The sequence below is a fragment of the Quercus lobata genome, chromosome 8, assembly GCF_001633185.2.
Source record: "Quercus lobata isolate SW786 chromosome 8, ValleyOak3.0 Primary Assembly, whole genome shotgun sequence".
In the NCBI taxonomy this organism is placed as follows: Eukaryota; Viridiplantae; Streptophyta; class Magnoliopsida; order Fagales; family Fagaceae; genus Quercus; species Quercus lobata.
This window is the reverse complement of record NC_044911.1, coordinates 14,530,233-14,547,329: the sequence shown is the minus strand read 5'-3', so window position 1 is coordinate 14,547,329 and position 17,097 is coordinate 14,530,233. Positions and strand designations below refer to the sequence as shown.

General features: G+C 31.4%; 1 protein-coding gene across 1 annotated transcript; it reads right to left on the bottom strand.

The window, feature by feature from the left end:
- Positions 1–326: 326 nt before the first annotated feature.
- LOC115956450 lies at positions 327–1,592 on the bottom strand. Its single transcript, XM_031074826.1, has one exon. It carries the CDS (start codon positions 1,590–1,592, stop codon positions 327–329), a length of 1,266 nt encoding a protein of 421 aa, XP_030930686.1.
- Positions 1,593–17,097: the final 15,505 nt, after the last annotated feature.

The window sequence follows — 17,097 nt, the reverse complement described above, 5'->3', positions numbered from 1 at the left end:
CGCAGATTTATACACTCAATATATTGATGGTTTGAGCCAAAACTCATCAAATTCGAATGTTCTGATACAGGGACCTACAAATAAGAACTAATCGAAGTTATTTTTGTACCTAAAGCTATTTTATCTAATGTATTAGCCTTATCTTATCAACTTAATATAATATTGTTTCCTATTGTTAACAATGGTATCGAAAAAAATAATAAAAATAATGGATTCCACAGTAATTCAAAATTCATGAGAAACAATGCAATATGCTGGAATTCAAAAAAAAAAAAAAAACATTCACTATAGGCATAACACACGACATTGGAATGGCATGTTAAACTTCATTCCAACTCCAATGGGCGTCGAGGAATTGGTGTTGGCCACGATTGGTACCCAAGTAGGAATATAGGAGGACGAACATTTGAGAACTCCTCCTCAACTCGCCGTAGTTTGCCGATCTCTTTGAACACCTTAGTGTTCACGTTGTACCATAAAATGTCCTTCCCGATTTGAAAGAGGACAAGTTCAGCAGCATTTGTGTGGAAGGCCAGGAAATTAATAACGGGGCGGCCGACGCGAGGACATTGTGAAACTATGTCGAAGAATTTAATTTTGCATTTCAAGCACCATGTACCCGCATTGGCGTAATCCTCAAGTTCCCAAACAGAAAAACAGTAAAGACGAGGACGAATCCAATAGTAAAAAGGCGTGTGACTATTCTGGATTATCCGAAGACGCCCACGGAACACTCCGAAGAAGACGAGGTCTGTAGGTGAAAAGTTTATCTCTACGGGTGGATCGATATAACGAAGGTGGCCAATGTCGTTGAATGGATCGTAGAGAAGAAAGCCTTTGACGAATTCCTGATCTGCATCCACCCAATGCAGCATCCCATTGCATGGAAAAACACCAGCCTGCCTAGAAATTGAATTGCAGGGACTCAATACCCGTGGTGACTCGACAAACAAGTTGCACCATTCACCAGTTTCCGAAGAAAAGGTCTCCATCTTTATCTGAGTAGTAGTAGTTTCGAAAGGACAATGAATGCGTACCACTTTATATCTGTTGCTATATGGATAATTCTCCCGCTGTCGTATAATTAGGCCGACCAAAATATCTCTCTCTCCCCCCAACCGATAGTCCTGAGAGAAGATTGGAGGAATTGCGAGCCATTGTCTTGTAAGGGGATTACAGATGATGAACTGCAACGACAAGTCCAAGCGCAATGGAATAAAGTTGCGTACCAGTAATAAGTCGTTGAAGGAGGCGTAGATGGAAAGATGATGTTCTGGGAAGGGAAGAAATTTGAGAACATTGAAGAATTCTAGTGATTTATCAGTCACGAAGGCTTGTACGTAACAAGCGATAGTTAACACGATAAGAAGGCCCTCGGAATCGCTGTGGCGGTTGCGGTGGCAGTGGCGGTGGTGAACAAAGTAAGGATGGGAAATAAGAGAATTCCAGTGCTTGGAGACACACTTGCATTGGAAAGCCCTTTGGCGACCGAGTCGACAAAGGATGTCCATCAGCAGGACATCAGGGAGTTTCTGTAAGACAAAATTCAAAGTGCAGCGGAAACAAAATAACATACACATACCTTCAGTCATAGTTGTTTAAGTGTTTAGAGAAAAAGAAGACTCACTATATGATAATAGTGTTTATAAAAGGTGTCTTCTAGTCTATGACCTTTACTTTTCATATATCCTTTTGATGGAGACAGGCTATATATAGAGGCTAGACTAGGGACCCTTTTAAATTAAGATCTGTTTCATAACCCTCCTTCCATCAAGGAGTTTAAAACTAGTAACTTCAAGGTGTTTATTAACCAAATGAGTTATATCAAATGAGAGTTACTTAGAAATTGTTATTCACCATAACGTCTTTCACAAATAAAATCTTTAAGACATGAATTTCATTTATCACTTAAATGTGGGCCACATAAAGTTTTCTTAAAATCTTACATTCTCCCACTTGGCCCACTTGACATTACTTGATAAATGATATTAACTTTAATATGGCCATGATATTACTCATGTCAACTAATTGTGAAATGCTCCCACTTAAATAAAGAATCCAGTACACAAATCATGGCGGTAATACCCTTAATTATAATGAGTATTTCCTTCCATGTATTATAATGTATGGTAATCCTTATATGAGAACTTTATGAGCCATTAATTCTTTATGAATGGACTACCTATTAGCCATTCGGGTCCTCTTTTATACATCCCCACGGATATATCATCCTTATACATCTCTAGAGATATATCTAACTTAATACATATACTTTATGTGCACAAAATAAAAATCATATATTTTCTTCTCCAAAAATAACCAAATATGTGTCCAAAATATAGAATGATTAGAGAGAAATTAAACACCAAATGAGCTAACAAGTTCCATATGTCCAAAAGACTTTTATACTGTTTTGTCGACAAACCTTTAGTTATGAAATTAACAAATATTAGCTCAATAATTTTAACACAATGGACACTTTCAATTTCTTAAAACTCTCTCTTAGACTGAGTTACTTTATGTCGATATGTTTGTTTCGGCTTTCACATTCATTGTCCTTAGAGAAGAAAATTATAGCCGAGTTATCTTTAAAATCTTTAAAGGTCTCATCATAAGATCGACAACCTTAAGACCTATCCATAATGCCTGTCTTATAGCTACATAGCATATAAGATATCTTACATGACAAAATCAAATCACTACTTCCAAGTAGTATGTCATTCATATTTAGGCATAAAAACAATGCATTTACTCCCACTGATTTTAAGGTATATAGTATATACACTGATTAACAATGTGCCCAGTAAAACCAAATGGCACAACAAAGTTGGTGTACCTTTATATACCATTAGTAGGATGCCTATATGCCTAAATTTTGCAATATAAAACTTTTATTGGGAGTCAAACCTTAATGGATCTTGTAAAGTAATATAAATAGCTTTCACAAAACCTTTACCTTAAAGGAATAAATTCTCAAGTTTTTACTCTTGTGCAATTAGATCACTCCCACCCTTGTACTTAATTTCTCATTTTAACATATTTTATTCAATAAGATGGGTGATTCATCCACATGAGTACCAAAACATAGATCCACAAACCCAAAGAATATAAACTTTAATGCTATGAATCTTGAACTTTAATTCTAAATTAACCAATGTTAATTTAGTAGTAAATTCGACCTTCCTATGGGCAGAGTTGCATCATGCATGAATTTACTATAAAACTTTATTCATAAAACTAGTAAATATAAACACTAAGAATCAAATTTTCCATACCTATGGGCCTAGGAAAAATCTCATCTTAATGCTACATTCACCATTTTATTCCAATCAAATCATAAAAATAATAACCTCCCTATGGGGCCAAGTCATTATCTTCATGAATTAATTGCCACTTAGATGCCTTTGTACCTAATGAAGTCTTGTAAAAATTTCTTGATGTGATTATCATCATGGCTTAGGATGCTATGGCCACTCCCATGTCATTTTGATATTCACCACTTCAAATAGCATCAAAAAGATCAACCAATCCTAATATTGATCATGACAGTATGCACTCCAAAATGACATGAAATAATACTTAAATACATGATAAGTGCAAAGAAACCTAAAATGCACTTAAATAAATTACTCACTTGAATGATCCAAATCTCATATGTAAGTGTAACAATAAACTTTATGAAATAATTTCAAACTTACATGCAACACATTTTTCCCCATAATTTATTGTAAAAAGTTATGGTTTCCAAAATATAAGGATCATTTGTGTTATCATGCCAAATATATTGATCCACAAAAAATAGTCTCTAAAGCAATTTACAATTGAAAATTGTACAAATTATTGAGGCATGTTTGTCATATGAGCCACCATACTGTCACAAATTATTTTCCAAATAATTAAGATTTTATATCCAGGAAACAAACTTAAATACTTGGATGAGCACTTGATGAATATCAAAATCAAAATCAAATTTATGAACACTTTAATATTAACAATTCCAAATAGTTGAATTACCCACTGGTGCACATTAGCATTTTGTAATACACAATACGTGGACAATTTTAGAGAAAACGATGTCATTGAGTCACAAATGTATTGAAAAAACAAATTGATATAACATATTTACCTTTGAACCTATGTAGTTCTATATAGTTAATAATCTTATGGATTTCAAATTCATTCTTCCAATCTCAAAACTCAATGGCAATTCGTTACAAAAATACCAATAAAGATGCAAAACAAAACTTGTTCTCTAGGATTTAAAGTATACATGCTCTATATTTGGATTCAGCACAACTTAAATTTCATCCCAAAATTAAATTAGTGCATACAAACTTTAACCATAGATGGTACAAAAATATACCATGATTGGAAATAATAGAAATTTCTCAAACTAAAATCACTAAACAACATAGCATGAAGGATGGCTCTGATACCAAATGTAAGACAAAATTCAGAGTGCAGCGGAAACAAAATAACATACACATACCTTCAGCCATAGTTGTTTAAGTGTTTAAAGAAAAAGAAGACTCACTATATGATAATAGTGTTTATAAAAGGTGTCTTCTAGTCTATGACCTTTACTTTTCATATATCCTTTTGATGGAGACAGGCTATATATAGAGGCTAGACTAGGGACCCTTTTAAATTAAGATCTGTTTCATAACCCTCCTTCCATCAAGGAGTTTAAAACTAGTAACTTCAAGGTGTTTATTAACCAAATGAGTTATATCAAATGAGAGTTACTTAGAAATTGTTATTCACCATAACGTCTTTTACAAATAAAATCTTTAAGACATGAATTTCATTTATCACTTAAATGTGGGCCACATAAAGTTTTCTTAAAATCTTACAGTTTCTTTATCCCTTCTTCTTCTTCTTCTTCTGATTCTAGTTCTGTTGTTGTTCTTCTTCTTTTGCGGCTACATGGAAGAAGAGACGTAGCCTGTGACACCGAATCTTCTTCTTGCAGAACCAAAGCAAGGGCTGTGCTTGACTCCCCCGCCATAGGACAGAAACCTATACAACAACTACTCTCTGTCTCTCTTGGAAGGAATTTGATTTAAATTTATTACTGTGCTTGTGAACCCTAGTTTCCCTTAAATTTATAAGGCTGGCCGGCCTTATAATCCTTGTACGTGTCGGTTTGTGGGTTATATATCTATATATCTATATCTATCTATATCTATATAATCTATATATCTATATTTATATAATCTATATCTATATAATAAACTAATAACCGAAACGTTTGACCTTCTGTTGACCGCTCCTCATTCCACCACATGATTACATAAATTAATACCACGTTTACCATTAAAAACATAGAACAATGTATCCTTTCGGTCACTTGTTTATTTACTTTCAGTGGGTAACTACTTTTTGTTTGCTTTTTGTTTTCTTCTCTCCATTTTTCCGTTTTCTGTTTTTTTTTTTTTCTTTTTCCCGCTACGAGAACAAACCCAGCGAAGGTTCTTCACAAACATTAGTTGCTCTTGCTTATTCTTGCATTTGTTGGTCTAACTCTTTCAAACCCACACTGTTCACTTTTTGTTTTCGGTTTTCTGTTTTCTTTTTTCCCTTTGTGAGAAGAAACCCAGCAAAGGTTGTGGAGAAAAAAACAGAGTAACCCAGCAAAATCATTACGGTAACCTTCCACTAATTTGATAGAAATATTGTTATTGTGTGATTTATATTCATATTTGCATTAATATTACTTTTGGTGGTCATATTGATTTTGATGTTGGATTACATAGTAACGTTGGGTAACTACCTTTTGTTTGCTTTTTGTTTTCTTCTCTCCATTTTTTTTTTTTTTTTAAAACTGCTGTGAGAACAAACCCAGCGAAGGTTCTTCACAAACATTAGTTGCTCTTGTTTATTCTTGCATTAGTTGGTCTAACTCTTTCAAACCCACATTGTTGACTTTTCGTTTTCTGTTTTCTGTTTTGTTTTTTCCCTTTGTGAGAAGAAACCCAACAAAGGTTGTGGAGAAAGAAATAGAGTAATCCAGCAAAATCATTACGGTAACTGGTTTATTCTTTTCTAATATTATTCCTTTTTCAAACAAGAACTTTAGACAACCTTACAATGCAACAATAAAATGAATACAGTAAATAGAATATGTTTGCTTTGGCAATTTAAAAACAAATGTTAGACATGTTGATGAGAAATATAAAAGCCACGGAAGAGTTGGGTTTATAGCATTACAGGAACTGTTCAATTTGTCAAAAGGTTGTGTATTTCTGTTTTAATTTTTTTTTTTTCTTAATAATAACGAATGTTAATAACTAAGACATTGAAATTTTGTGCATACCATGTGTTTACTTACTCTTGCATTAGTTTTTTACTGTGGGCTTGTATTATAATCATGTTTTGATTTTATATTTGAATTGTTTTCAGTCTACGTGTTGTATTGATTTTACTTGTGGAAGCTTTTATGGTCTGCTTTACTGAAACATTCAACCTTTCTCACAAAAAAGAAAAAAAAAAACCTTTTACTGTGGGCTTATATTGCTTTAGCCCATGATCTGTTAACCCTGCCCAAAATTTATCTTTGGGATTGAATCTGTATTCGTGAATATGTAGGATCAAATGACCCATATTTAATATAGGATTCATTTATGACAGTGCCGATTTGTAATGATGATATAGGATTCAATAGAATTTGAAAAAAAAAAATCAATGATGGTAAAGGATTCAATAGAATTTGAAAAAAAAAAAAATCAAAACTTAATGCATATGAATTCTTGATGCATATAAAAGCATGACACGGCACTTGATGCAAAGAAACATAATCATGGCCTACTACGATTAACGTGAATCAATATATATCTCATATATTAAACGTAGCATAGCATATAGGTTCAAAAATCAAAAGAGATTTACAAAAACAATCACGGCAGAAAACTAGAACACTAAGAAATCAGTTTTTCTTTAATTCTAAAACTCAATCACATGTTATATATTTTCTAAATTTTCTTTATTTATAATGAATGATGATATATTCATCATGTTTGTATGTGTTGAGACAATGTACATGTTGTCACTTTTAGATGGTTCTTGGACTTAAAAATTCATTATTTTTCATTTCACCTATTGGTTTTTCTTTGTGGGTGTTAATAAATGTCTGAAACGTATAGCTGATAGCAAATGTTTTAGCTACATGATTTTATTTTACAAATTCAATTTTGGTGTTGTAGTATGGGTTAGTGACTAGTAATAACTAATAGCCAAAACGTTTGACTTTTTGTTGACCTTACCTCATTGCGCCATGTGGCTACACAAACTAGCGCCACGTCTATATTTAAAAACATGAAACATTATGCCTTTTGAGATTTTAACTTCCGATTTACTTCAATTCGTTTCACAACATTTTTAAGTTTTAACTATAAATAACATCTATATAATAACAACACATTCCTTTTTCTTTTTTTTCTTTTTTTAATGAACAATTACTCATTCATTTAAAAAAAAAAATTGATCACCCATTGACCCCATTTGGTCCCTATAATAAACTGCCTATAATAAAAGCTACCTATAATAAACTAGGGACAACGTTTGGTCCCTTGGGCGGTAGTTGTGAAAGACCAACAACACCCTTTCTTATTTTTTTATGTCTATACCCTTCTCTTCCACCGATGGCTCTCCCTCTGCGACGAGTAAAGAAGCACTGAGTCGTACAAATCTCTATTCAAAGAGACTTGGGAAAGGTTTACAGGAGACTTAATGATGCTAATCGAGTTGGCTGTACGATTGAAAGAACAGTGGAAGCTATAGCAACGACCCTCTTGCTATTGCCTTCAATTGAACAACACGATTTGCGATTCGAGCACTGCAATCTATTGTGATTTTTGTCGGGTTTGATCAAGCACATAGAGGAGACCATCAATTTTTGCATGATTAGAACAATGTGTATGTGGCTTGATTTTTACTCTGAAAAATATCTTATAGACTATTAATTTCTAATGAGAAGTCAGATTCCTCTTCGATAATAGAACATTCTAATGTTGATTTTGTTTTTTAAATGGATCATTTTGAAGTTTTTTTCTTCAGTTCTGTATTTTTTGTAGGGATTCATGTTGTTAAACTGTCTTTTCAATCTCATTAAGAACATGTACACCATGTGTTTGACAAAATGTCTCACTTTTACTCCTGCATTTTTCTTTTCATTCCCTTTTAGAACATGTACACCATGTGTTTGACAAAATGTCCCCCTCGCTCTTGCATTTTTCTTTTTTTGATAATTCAATAGTTATACTCTTACATCAGTTTAAGTCAACTTCATGGTTTATGATTGTTTAAGGTCTCGGATATTGCCAAGAACTATTTTATTTTTGTTCCTCTCATAAACTACACAGTAAAAACATGCATTTTTCTTTACAAAAACTGTCCAATGAACAGTGAGACTGACATGTTCTTCCATTTGGTTTTTGAATTTGATTGTTTTTCATATACTTACTAATATATGAATTGTTTGTGTGTCTTATTGTGGTAAAAGATGAATACTTTAGTGGGGTTTTCAAACTTGGGCTTCTTCCTCTACAGGTTGAAGATTCTTCTATATTTTTGTTTAGTTTTTGGTTTTTGGTTTCTGATTTGCATTACTTTCTTATTATTGTTATATATTATTATTTTCATATGTGATGTGTAGAATTGGATCATGGGTGAATTAGAAATTGAATTCATAGACTGATGAGTTGGATGTAGAAGGTTTTGATAATTCAAATTATTCGATGCATTGTATTTTTATGTTCCTATTTGTGTTGTGATTTTGATACATATGTGTTTGTTTTTTCGATTGACTCAAAAAATATTTTATAGTTTTAATCATCAACTGCCCTTTTTAGTTAGTAGATTTTGGATCAAGCTGAATTGTATGGTTCCTTCTTTCAAAATGCCAGACCTTTACATAAAACTCATTGAGACAAAAGATCAATCACTGAGTACTACCATTAAAAAAAAAAATTACTACCATGTTAAAACATATTAGAATAGTGAACTCTCTTCTACCATGATCAAATAATGCAGTGAAATGAGACTTAAATTTATATTGCTACAATAACTCTCTTTTTCCCCTTTTGGGTATTTGGATTAAATTGGTTTTGGGTATCTTTCTATTTTCAAAAAGGCTGAGGACAACTGCTATACAGTATGAGACTGAAATTCATATTGGTAAAATAACTCTATTTTTTTCCCAGTTTTGCTAATTACCTACCATGAGTCATTGATTTCTCAATTGACATTCTTGTGCTACAACAAAATCTTTTTCTCATTTTGATATACATTAGATAGGCTCATAGGCATTAGGACAAAGGTTAAAATATTCATGAAAGTTATGCCACTATGTTCATATTTATTTTTGTATTGTAGACAATTTAGCCTCACTATATGCACTTTATCTTTGCATCTTATGAGCCTTCAAAGAGATGAATGACAATACCTTCTTTGATCTTGAAATATTGTTGGTATGTCTTGAGCCAAGTAGAAATTACTTATTTTCACAATCTTACTTATTTTAAGATAATATCTAATACCATTATCATCCTGCATAATCATATTTAACTGAGTTATATTTTAGATCAAGTTACGTTTTCAACAACAAATAAATTCATGTGTATGTATGATGCAGGACTGTCTACACCATAATATGTTTGAACAATGCAATTTGTTTTGATGGCTTTTTAAAAAAATAAACAAATAAAATTTAGATACTGTAGGGATTGTTTTATATATCTTTCAGTTCAATTATAGGAACATGTTCATGTTTATATGTCCTACTAAAGTGTCCTTATAAAATCTCATCTTGCCAAATCATGCAATTATTCTTTGAAACTTTGTTCCCATCTGTTGCGGTGGAGTTTATTCCTTACACTTGGCTTTTGCAATATACCTTTCCCTCCATCCAACATTCTAATTCTTCACAAGGCCTTAAATAACTAACTGAAGAATTTGTGAACATTCTTCAAGGTATGAGGTGAATAATTCAATAAAGCTATTAATTCTCTATGGTTTCTTTGTTCTTAAAAAAAAAATATATATATATATATATATATATATTTCTTTACTTTTACTGCCCATGAATATGATGGGCTTATAGTGGATGGTCATAATATGAATTTTTTTGCCAATAAATCTGGGAAGTGAAACCCATGACTTTGATTCTTCAATTAGGTTTGTAGTTACCATTTATATAGATATTAGTTGTCCATTCATGCTGTTTTCTAGGATTCCCTCCTTAGTTTATTTCGAAACTACAAAATGTACCAATACTAAGAAACACTATTTGAAAGGACATTTAATTGGAAAATAATTGTGCTTGCTGAAGGAGGAGTAAAAATTCATAAATTTACTTTTGTAAGTTTGGAATGAAGTATTTTTAAAGGTTATAATTATGGATTTATCAAACTTGCAACATTTAACCATTTAAATTTGTTGTTTAAGTACATGAATATTAGGAATTAATCTTATAGCTTTCATCAATCTAGAGGAAGATGAATTAAAAAAAAAAAAAAAAAAATTCTTGAACATTTTTTTAAATTTTCCCGTGCATCGCACTGGTTAGCGACTAGCTAGTATATACTATTTAAGAAATTAGTGAGGAAATATGGAAGAGAGAAAGAGATACTATAGGAACTTGTGTGAATTTATGCAGGGTTGTTATATTTTGAGTACATAGGCGGTAAACTTGTACCTGTGGTTTTATGAGTCCAAATTGAAGTAGGAAACCTAGTACGAAGAAGATTCTCTAGAGTCCCGATTTTTTTTTTTTTTTTTTTTTTTTTTTGAGAATCAAAATCCTCCAAATTGGTTGTCCTACGATAAAGGAGGACATAGTGTAAGTGTGTAAATCTTATAAAAAAGCTAGTTTTTTTTTTTTTTTTTTGGATTTTGTATCATAATGTTTAAAAGTGAGATAAAGATAGTGTCTTGATTTTTAGGATTTTTTTTTTGTTTTTTTTTTAAAATTAGCTTGATGCGAATAAAAAAAAAAAGTTAAAAAACTATTGTATTTGAAATTGAAACTCTTGATTTTTTTTTCTAAAAATATACTATAAATATAAATAATTAGGTGTATTTTTTTTGGGTTTGGTTTACTTCTCCTACTTTTTTAACTGGACATGTCATTTTGTTTTAAATATACAACGGCAAGTGATAGTGAGTTTTAATCTCCACATTTTATTTAGTTAGTGAGTGATATGGTAGTCTCTTATTAAAACAAAATGAGATTTTTTTAAAAAAAGTACTAGAGGTAAGCCAAATTTTTTTTTTTTAAAAAAAAAAAGAAGAAGAAGAAGAAATAGGTAAGGTAATATTAATTTTTAGGATCTTTCTCTGCATGAGAGTTATAAAAGTTTGAAAATTTGAATTTTGATGAACACAAGGAAGTCAGTAGGCTGAATGTCTAGGGCGTTGATGATCTCAATGTTATTTGGAATGTCCTGAAAAGATAAACACAAAAGCAAAGGAGACCGGGGAGGACCGGTCAAGAATCCTCCGATGGTAAAGTCTGTATTTTTGGAATTCCAATTTGTGTGGAAGTGTCTGAATGTCTTACCCTCTCAGAGAAGAGTCCTTATATTGTCTGAGGCAGTTATTTCTCCTACTGTTGTGGAGTTCGAAAGACTCGGAGGTAACTTCCGTAATCGCTATGGAAATTACACTATTTGGCCTCTGTTTTCCACAATCGTTTACTGGGGGAACAGTTTTTGTAGCCAGACAGGAAAACAGGTCGCTTCGAGTTTGTGTCCAAGGGGCATGTTCAGGACGCAAGGTACTCGTCCAACTGGCTTCACAAACGGACGAGCTTATCCTTGGACGAACATGCCCTAAGCCACTCAACTCTTCCTTAGGACGAGCCATATGGACGAGTTTTAGGAGTTGGTCTATTTTATAACACCATCAAATTTAAAATAAAAGGTAGTAAAATGGAGAAGAGAAAGAAAAAAAGCCTAAAACCTAGGAACTTTTTTATTAATGGTAAATTGCTTTTTTAAGTTTTAACCAATTTTTGTTTTTTAATTTAAAATTAGGATAAATTGCAAATTACACCCCTAAAGTTTGGAAGTGTTTGAATTTTGCACTTTGAAATTTTAGATTTTAGATTTTACTCCCTAAAGTTTGGAGGTATTTAAATTTTACACATTGACGTTTTAAAATTTGAATTTTACCCCATAAAGTTTGGAGGTGTTTGGATATGACAACCATATTCTAAAAATTTAGAGTGTAAAATCCAAGCACCCCTAAATTTTAGGGAGTAAAATCCAAAAAGCCCTAAAATTTAGGTAGTAGTGCTTTAACGAATATGTTATGCCCACGATAATAGCCTTGTCAAGGTTCTGATGGTACACAAGGTATTATTTATTGTTGTCACGTGGAGTGGAGTTGTTGAGTCCACACCAAAGACCCCACTTTTTCTATATATAAAAAGAGTCGATTCCTATAGCTATAGTGTTTTTGTTTTATTCAACTCGCACTATTCATTGGCCTTTTTTTTCTCGTCAGTTGAACTTTTTTGTTTTAATTTTTTTATAGACATTTTTTTAGAATACTAATTATTTTAACAGACACAACATTTTTTTTTTATAGAGAGTTTCAACTTATGGCATCCGCTCCTAATGATGGCTCTTTATCATCAGACCAAGACACCAATCAATTTTTGGTGTAGGCGGGGATTGAACCCCAAATCTCTTATACAACCATCAGAAACTTTACCAGTTGAGCTAATTGGAACCCACTAATAGACACACCATTTTTTATATACACCACTGTCAGTTTTTTTTTTTGTTTTTTTTTATTTTGTAAAGACATGAATTGTTAGTTACCCGGTTTATATATAATAAGTTAGTAACACAACAAATTGTTACAATATTTTCACAATTATTGAGGTGTTAATTCTTTATAGGTCAAAATAAAATATCATATTGGAACCAACTCAACTAAAAATAAAAGTATTGTGAAAAAAAAAAAAGTGATACATCAACAACATTTTTCACAACACTTTAATATAAAGAGTGAATAGGAAAAGCTACATTCTTTATTGAGGTGTTAATTCTTTATAGGTCGAAATAAAGTAATAAATTATTATACTAGAGTCAATCACAACTAAAAATAAAGATATTGTGAAAAAAGAAGTTCTACATTCATAATATTTTTCACAACACTTTCATAACAAAGCATAGATGATAAATTTTTATTAGCTGTAATTTAAACTTACTAATGAAACTACTTTTTTTCCTACCAATAATAACTTGCAACAATCTGCTATTTATGATTTGTTGTAAAAATGTTGTGGATGTAGCATTTCTTTTGTGAAAATGTTAAGACATCTTGTTGTCGTCAGAATATTTTCAAAATTGCTGAACTGTCAATTATTTACAAGTTGAAATAAAATATAACAAAATTATAAAGGTATTGTAGACATCAAAATTTTATGATGCATTCACAACCGTCTGATTGATCATGATCAAATATTTGTGATCAAATTAATTTCCAATAGATGATGTATCAACGATGGACAATCAACAAATAAAATCAAGCCACATGTCAAGTCTTTGAGTCACCACCACTCACATAAAAAATGACACGTGTCCAAGCCACACGATAGCATCAAATGAAGAAAGCCACGTGGCAACGTTAGAAGAAAAGACTCACATGGAATGTTCTTATTAAATGCAAGACCAAAATTCAAGTCAAATTTGAATTTAAATTCAAAATTTGTAATTAACTCTGAATAAATGCTGAGAGGAAAATTTCAAATTAAAAACCATTAAGTTTTTTATAAATAGAGGTTTTTCATATGAGAAAAGGGAAACATAAATTTAGAGAGAAAAACCCTACTGATATTCTATAAAATAAAGAGTCATCTCTAAGTCCAAAAGAGCATCCTTGCTCCCTCAAAAATTAAGCTCATTCCTACTTCTTCAAATCAAAGTAAGGATTTTCCTTCAATTTAAATCGAGATCAAGCCAACGGCCCTTGCATCAAATCAAGTACGTTCAAATACTCATTCAACTTGGAGACATTAAGGCACAATTCAAGATCAAGCTTCACAACCCTTCGGATTGTAAAGTTTCTGGGAGATTGAATTAGAGGAGTTTATTGTATTCTTTCATTGTAAAGAGTCACATAGAGGATTGTACTCACATATATACAAATCAATATAAATTGATAATTTGTTACACTATTTCGTGATCATGTGATTTATCATTTATGAATTTTGTGTGTATAGATATTATGAAAATGTTATGATATTCTATTGTGTTTTTAGAAATTTTTTGTTGGTTTAGTCAACTTTATTGAGCTAAATTTCATTGTTTCATGATGATGCCGAAAAATAACAGTAAGTCACATGGTCCTCACGTGCTTGAAACAGCACTTGCACAACAAAAAGAGAAGACCTCACAGAGAACACCGGTGTGGTGCAGGCCAAGTACCCTCCAAAAGTCAAGTTAGAACTTCTCATAACTCTAGAGTGCTAAAGTTGGGGGGAATTATGCGTACCTTGGTTAGTGAGGGTCTTGGGGCTTTTATAGTAGTAGAGAGTTGACATCTCTTCCTTAGTTTGGAAGTCTTTTCCTTATAGGAGTCCTCATAAGCGTATTTTGCGGAATCCTTTCCTTGTAAGAGACTAACACTGGCCGTGGGACACAAGATGTTTCCTTATACATGCATACGTGGAGGCCAAGTCAAGATTATGCCAGAACACTGGCCGTAGACTTCCTACTGTTACTTGTTAGTGGGCACAAAACAAACCGACGGGTTTGTTTGGAACGTCGCTCTGTGCCTTGACATCAATGAGTATATTTACAATTTTATCCTTATCATTTCACATACAATTTTCTTGAGTTAACTTTTTGTATATTTTTTTTCTTTACGCGCCATTTTAAGTAAACACACATAGTTTTATACACAAAAGAAAAAAAAAAAACAAAAACAAAAAAAAAACAAAAACAAAAACAAAAACAAAAGCAAAAACAAAAAAACAAAAAAAAAAAACCAAAAAAAAACAAAACAAAACAAAAACAAAAACTTAGGATAGAAAAACTTTTCATTGTTTATGTTTGGGGTAGTTTACAATTTCTCTTTAAACTTTAAAATCAAGCAATTTTTTTCTTAATATTTTGGAAAATAGCAAATCTGTCATATTGTTATTCTCTTAGTTAAATTCTAATTAAAACTTATGATTCTTAAAATATTTATTGTGTAATGTCTAAAATATTCCCACTAAATTTTTACATCTCAAAAGTTTTCACGTATTTTGAATTTTAGATGGTAATAATTCTTGGAAAGTTGGAATGATGATATAAAGTGTTTTATTTGTTATCTAAAGAACATGCTTTTTGTTAAAGTTTTGAAACTTATAATTTATCTAATGGAAAATTCAATGACACATGCTTTTTGTTATCTTTTTGTTTTTCCTTAGCAAAACTCAATTATTTATTATTGGAAGATGATGATATTCATTACTATTTTTAGAAGTTTTTAGTGAGTGGATATATTGCTTTTAGCAAATAGGTACTAAAAAACTATTATAGTAAGATAGATATTTATATGTTAAATAGCTACCCTAACTTTGTGGTTGATCAAAATTCTTATACGAATGAGATTAACTTTTTATGACATAATTATCAAAATTATTAATATTAATGTCTCTTTTGATTAATGTAAATCTCTATGTACTTTAAAAATCAAATGATTTATATCTTTGTTTTGTGATATAAATAAAATATAGAATTAACTTTAATCGCTACTCTTTTTCCATGGCAAGCACATGCTGCCCTAACTAATATTCATTAAAAAAACTAATGAAAGTAAAAAGAGCGGCTGGGAAAAATAGAACTTACAGTAGCAGCATGTCTTTCATTGAAGTATTTACACAATTTGAAAAATATGATAATAATTTTGACCTTTTCACATTCAGCTTGGCTCAAACTAGTTTACACTTTACAACCCTCTATTTTCCATTTCCACACCTAAAAGAATAAAGAGGGCTTATATCAAGAGTCTTATAGTTCAACTGCTTAATATTTCTTATTTTTTAATAAAAATTAATAATAAAAGATATTATTATGACATCGTGGGCGATAACTTATAAATATATTTCCTTTGACACCTATCACCCGACTATCATTTCTCATCTTTTCCAATTCCAAATCTCAGAGAGAGAGAGAGAGAGAGAGAGAGAGAGAGAGAGAGAGAGAGAGAGAGAGAGAGAGAGAGAGAGAGAGAGAGAGAGAGAGAGAGAGAGAGAGAGAGAGAGAGAGAGAGAGAGAGAGAGAGAGAGAGAGAGAGATTGGTGGCCAAGGTTGCCGGAATCAGAGTTGTACAAAAATATACTTAAAAGCTTGAGATTTTAGATTGTGTATTTGTCACACAAAAAAAGATTATTCAATTTTGTAAATAAGTTCATAAAATATCAAATTATTTATGATTCATTGATAAGATAACAGTCCATTTTGTAGTAAGAATTATATATAACTAGCTTGTAATCCTATGTATATGCATAGTTATACTTAAAATATATACATTAAGATGCATAGTGTAATTCTTACATATATAATTTAAATATTATTGATATTCATTCTTATAATTTTTTTAAGCTCTTTAAAAAGTATTGTAAGAATATTATTAGGTAGAAAATGTAAATTGTCCATTTTTTTTTAAAAAAAAATTATGTTTATTAATTTTAAACTCTTTGATTTTTGTACGCAATAATATTTATGATGTGATCCCACATTTGACTCAAAAATTAAGAAATAAAACTCTCTATAAAAATAAATAATTTAGGACACATGGCACAAAATTGTACTTCAATTATAGAATCCAATTGGATTTTCTATAAACTTTACCTATATATATATATATATATATATAAAGATTTTAAACAATACAATTGCAGGGGTATTGGGTCCAGGAGCTCATTATCTATATATATAATGGGCCTAAGGCCTAAGTCGAGGACTAGAGGTCATCCGAGGAGGGTAAACACTGTCAAGGGAGCCCACATTAGTATATGAAGAAGTCAGTTTTGATCATAACGGCCCAAGAGATTGGGTCGAGGATAAATGCCTCCTCGGCTAACTAAGGTCGAGATCC

What these genes read in the sequence shown, in the direction of transcription:
- LOC115956450 (XM_031074826.1), bottom strand. Translation starts at nt 1,592, where the DNA reads ATGACTGAAGGTATGTGTATGTTATTTTGTTTCCGCTGCACTTTGAAT.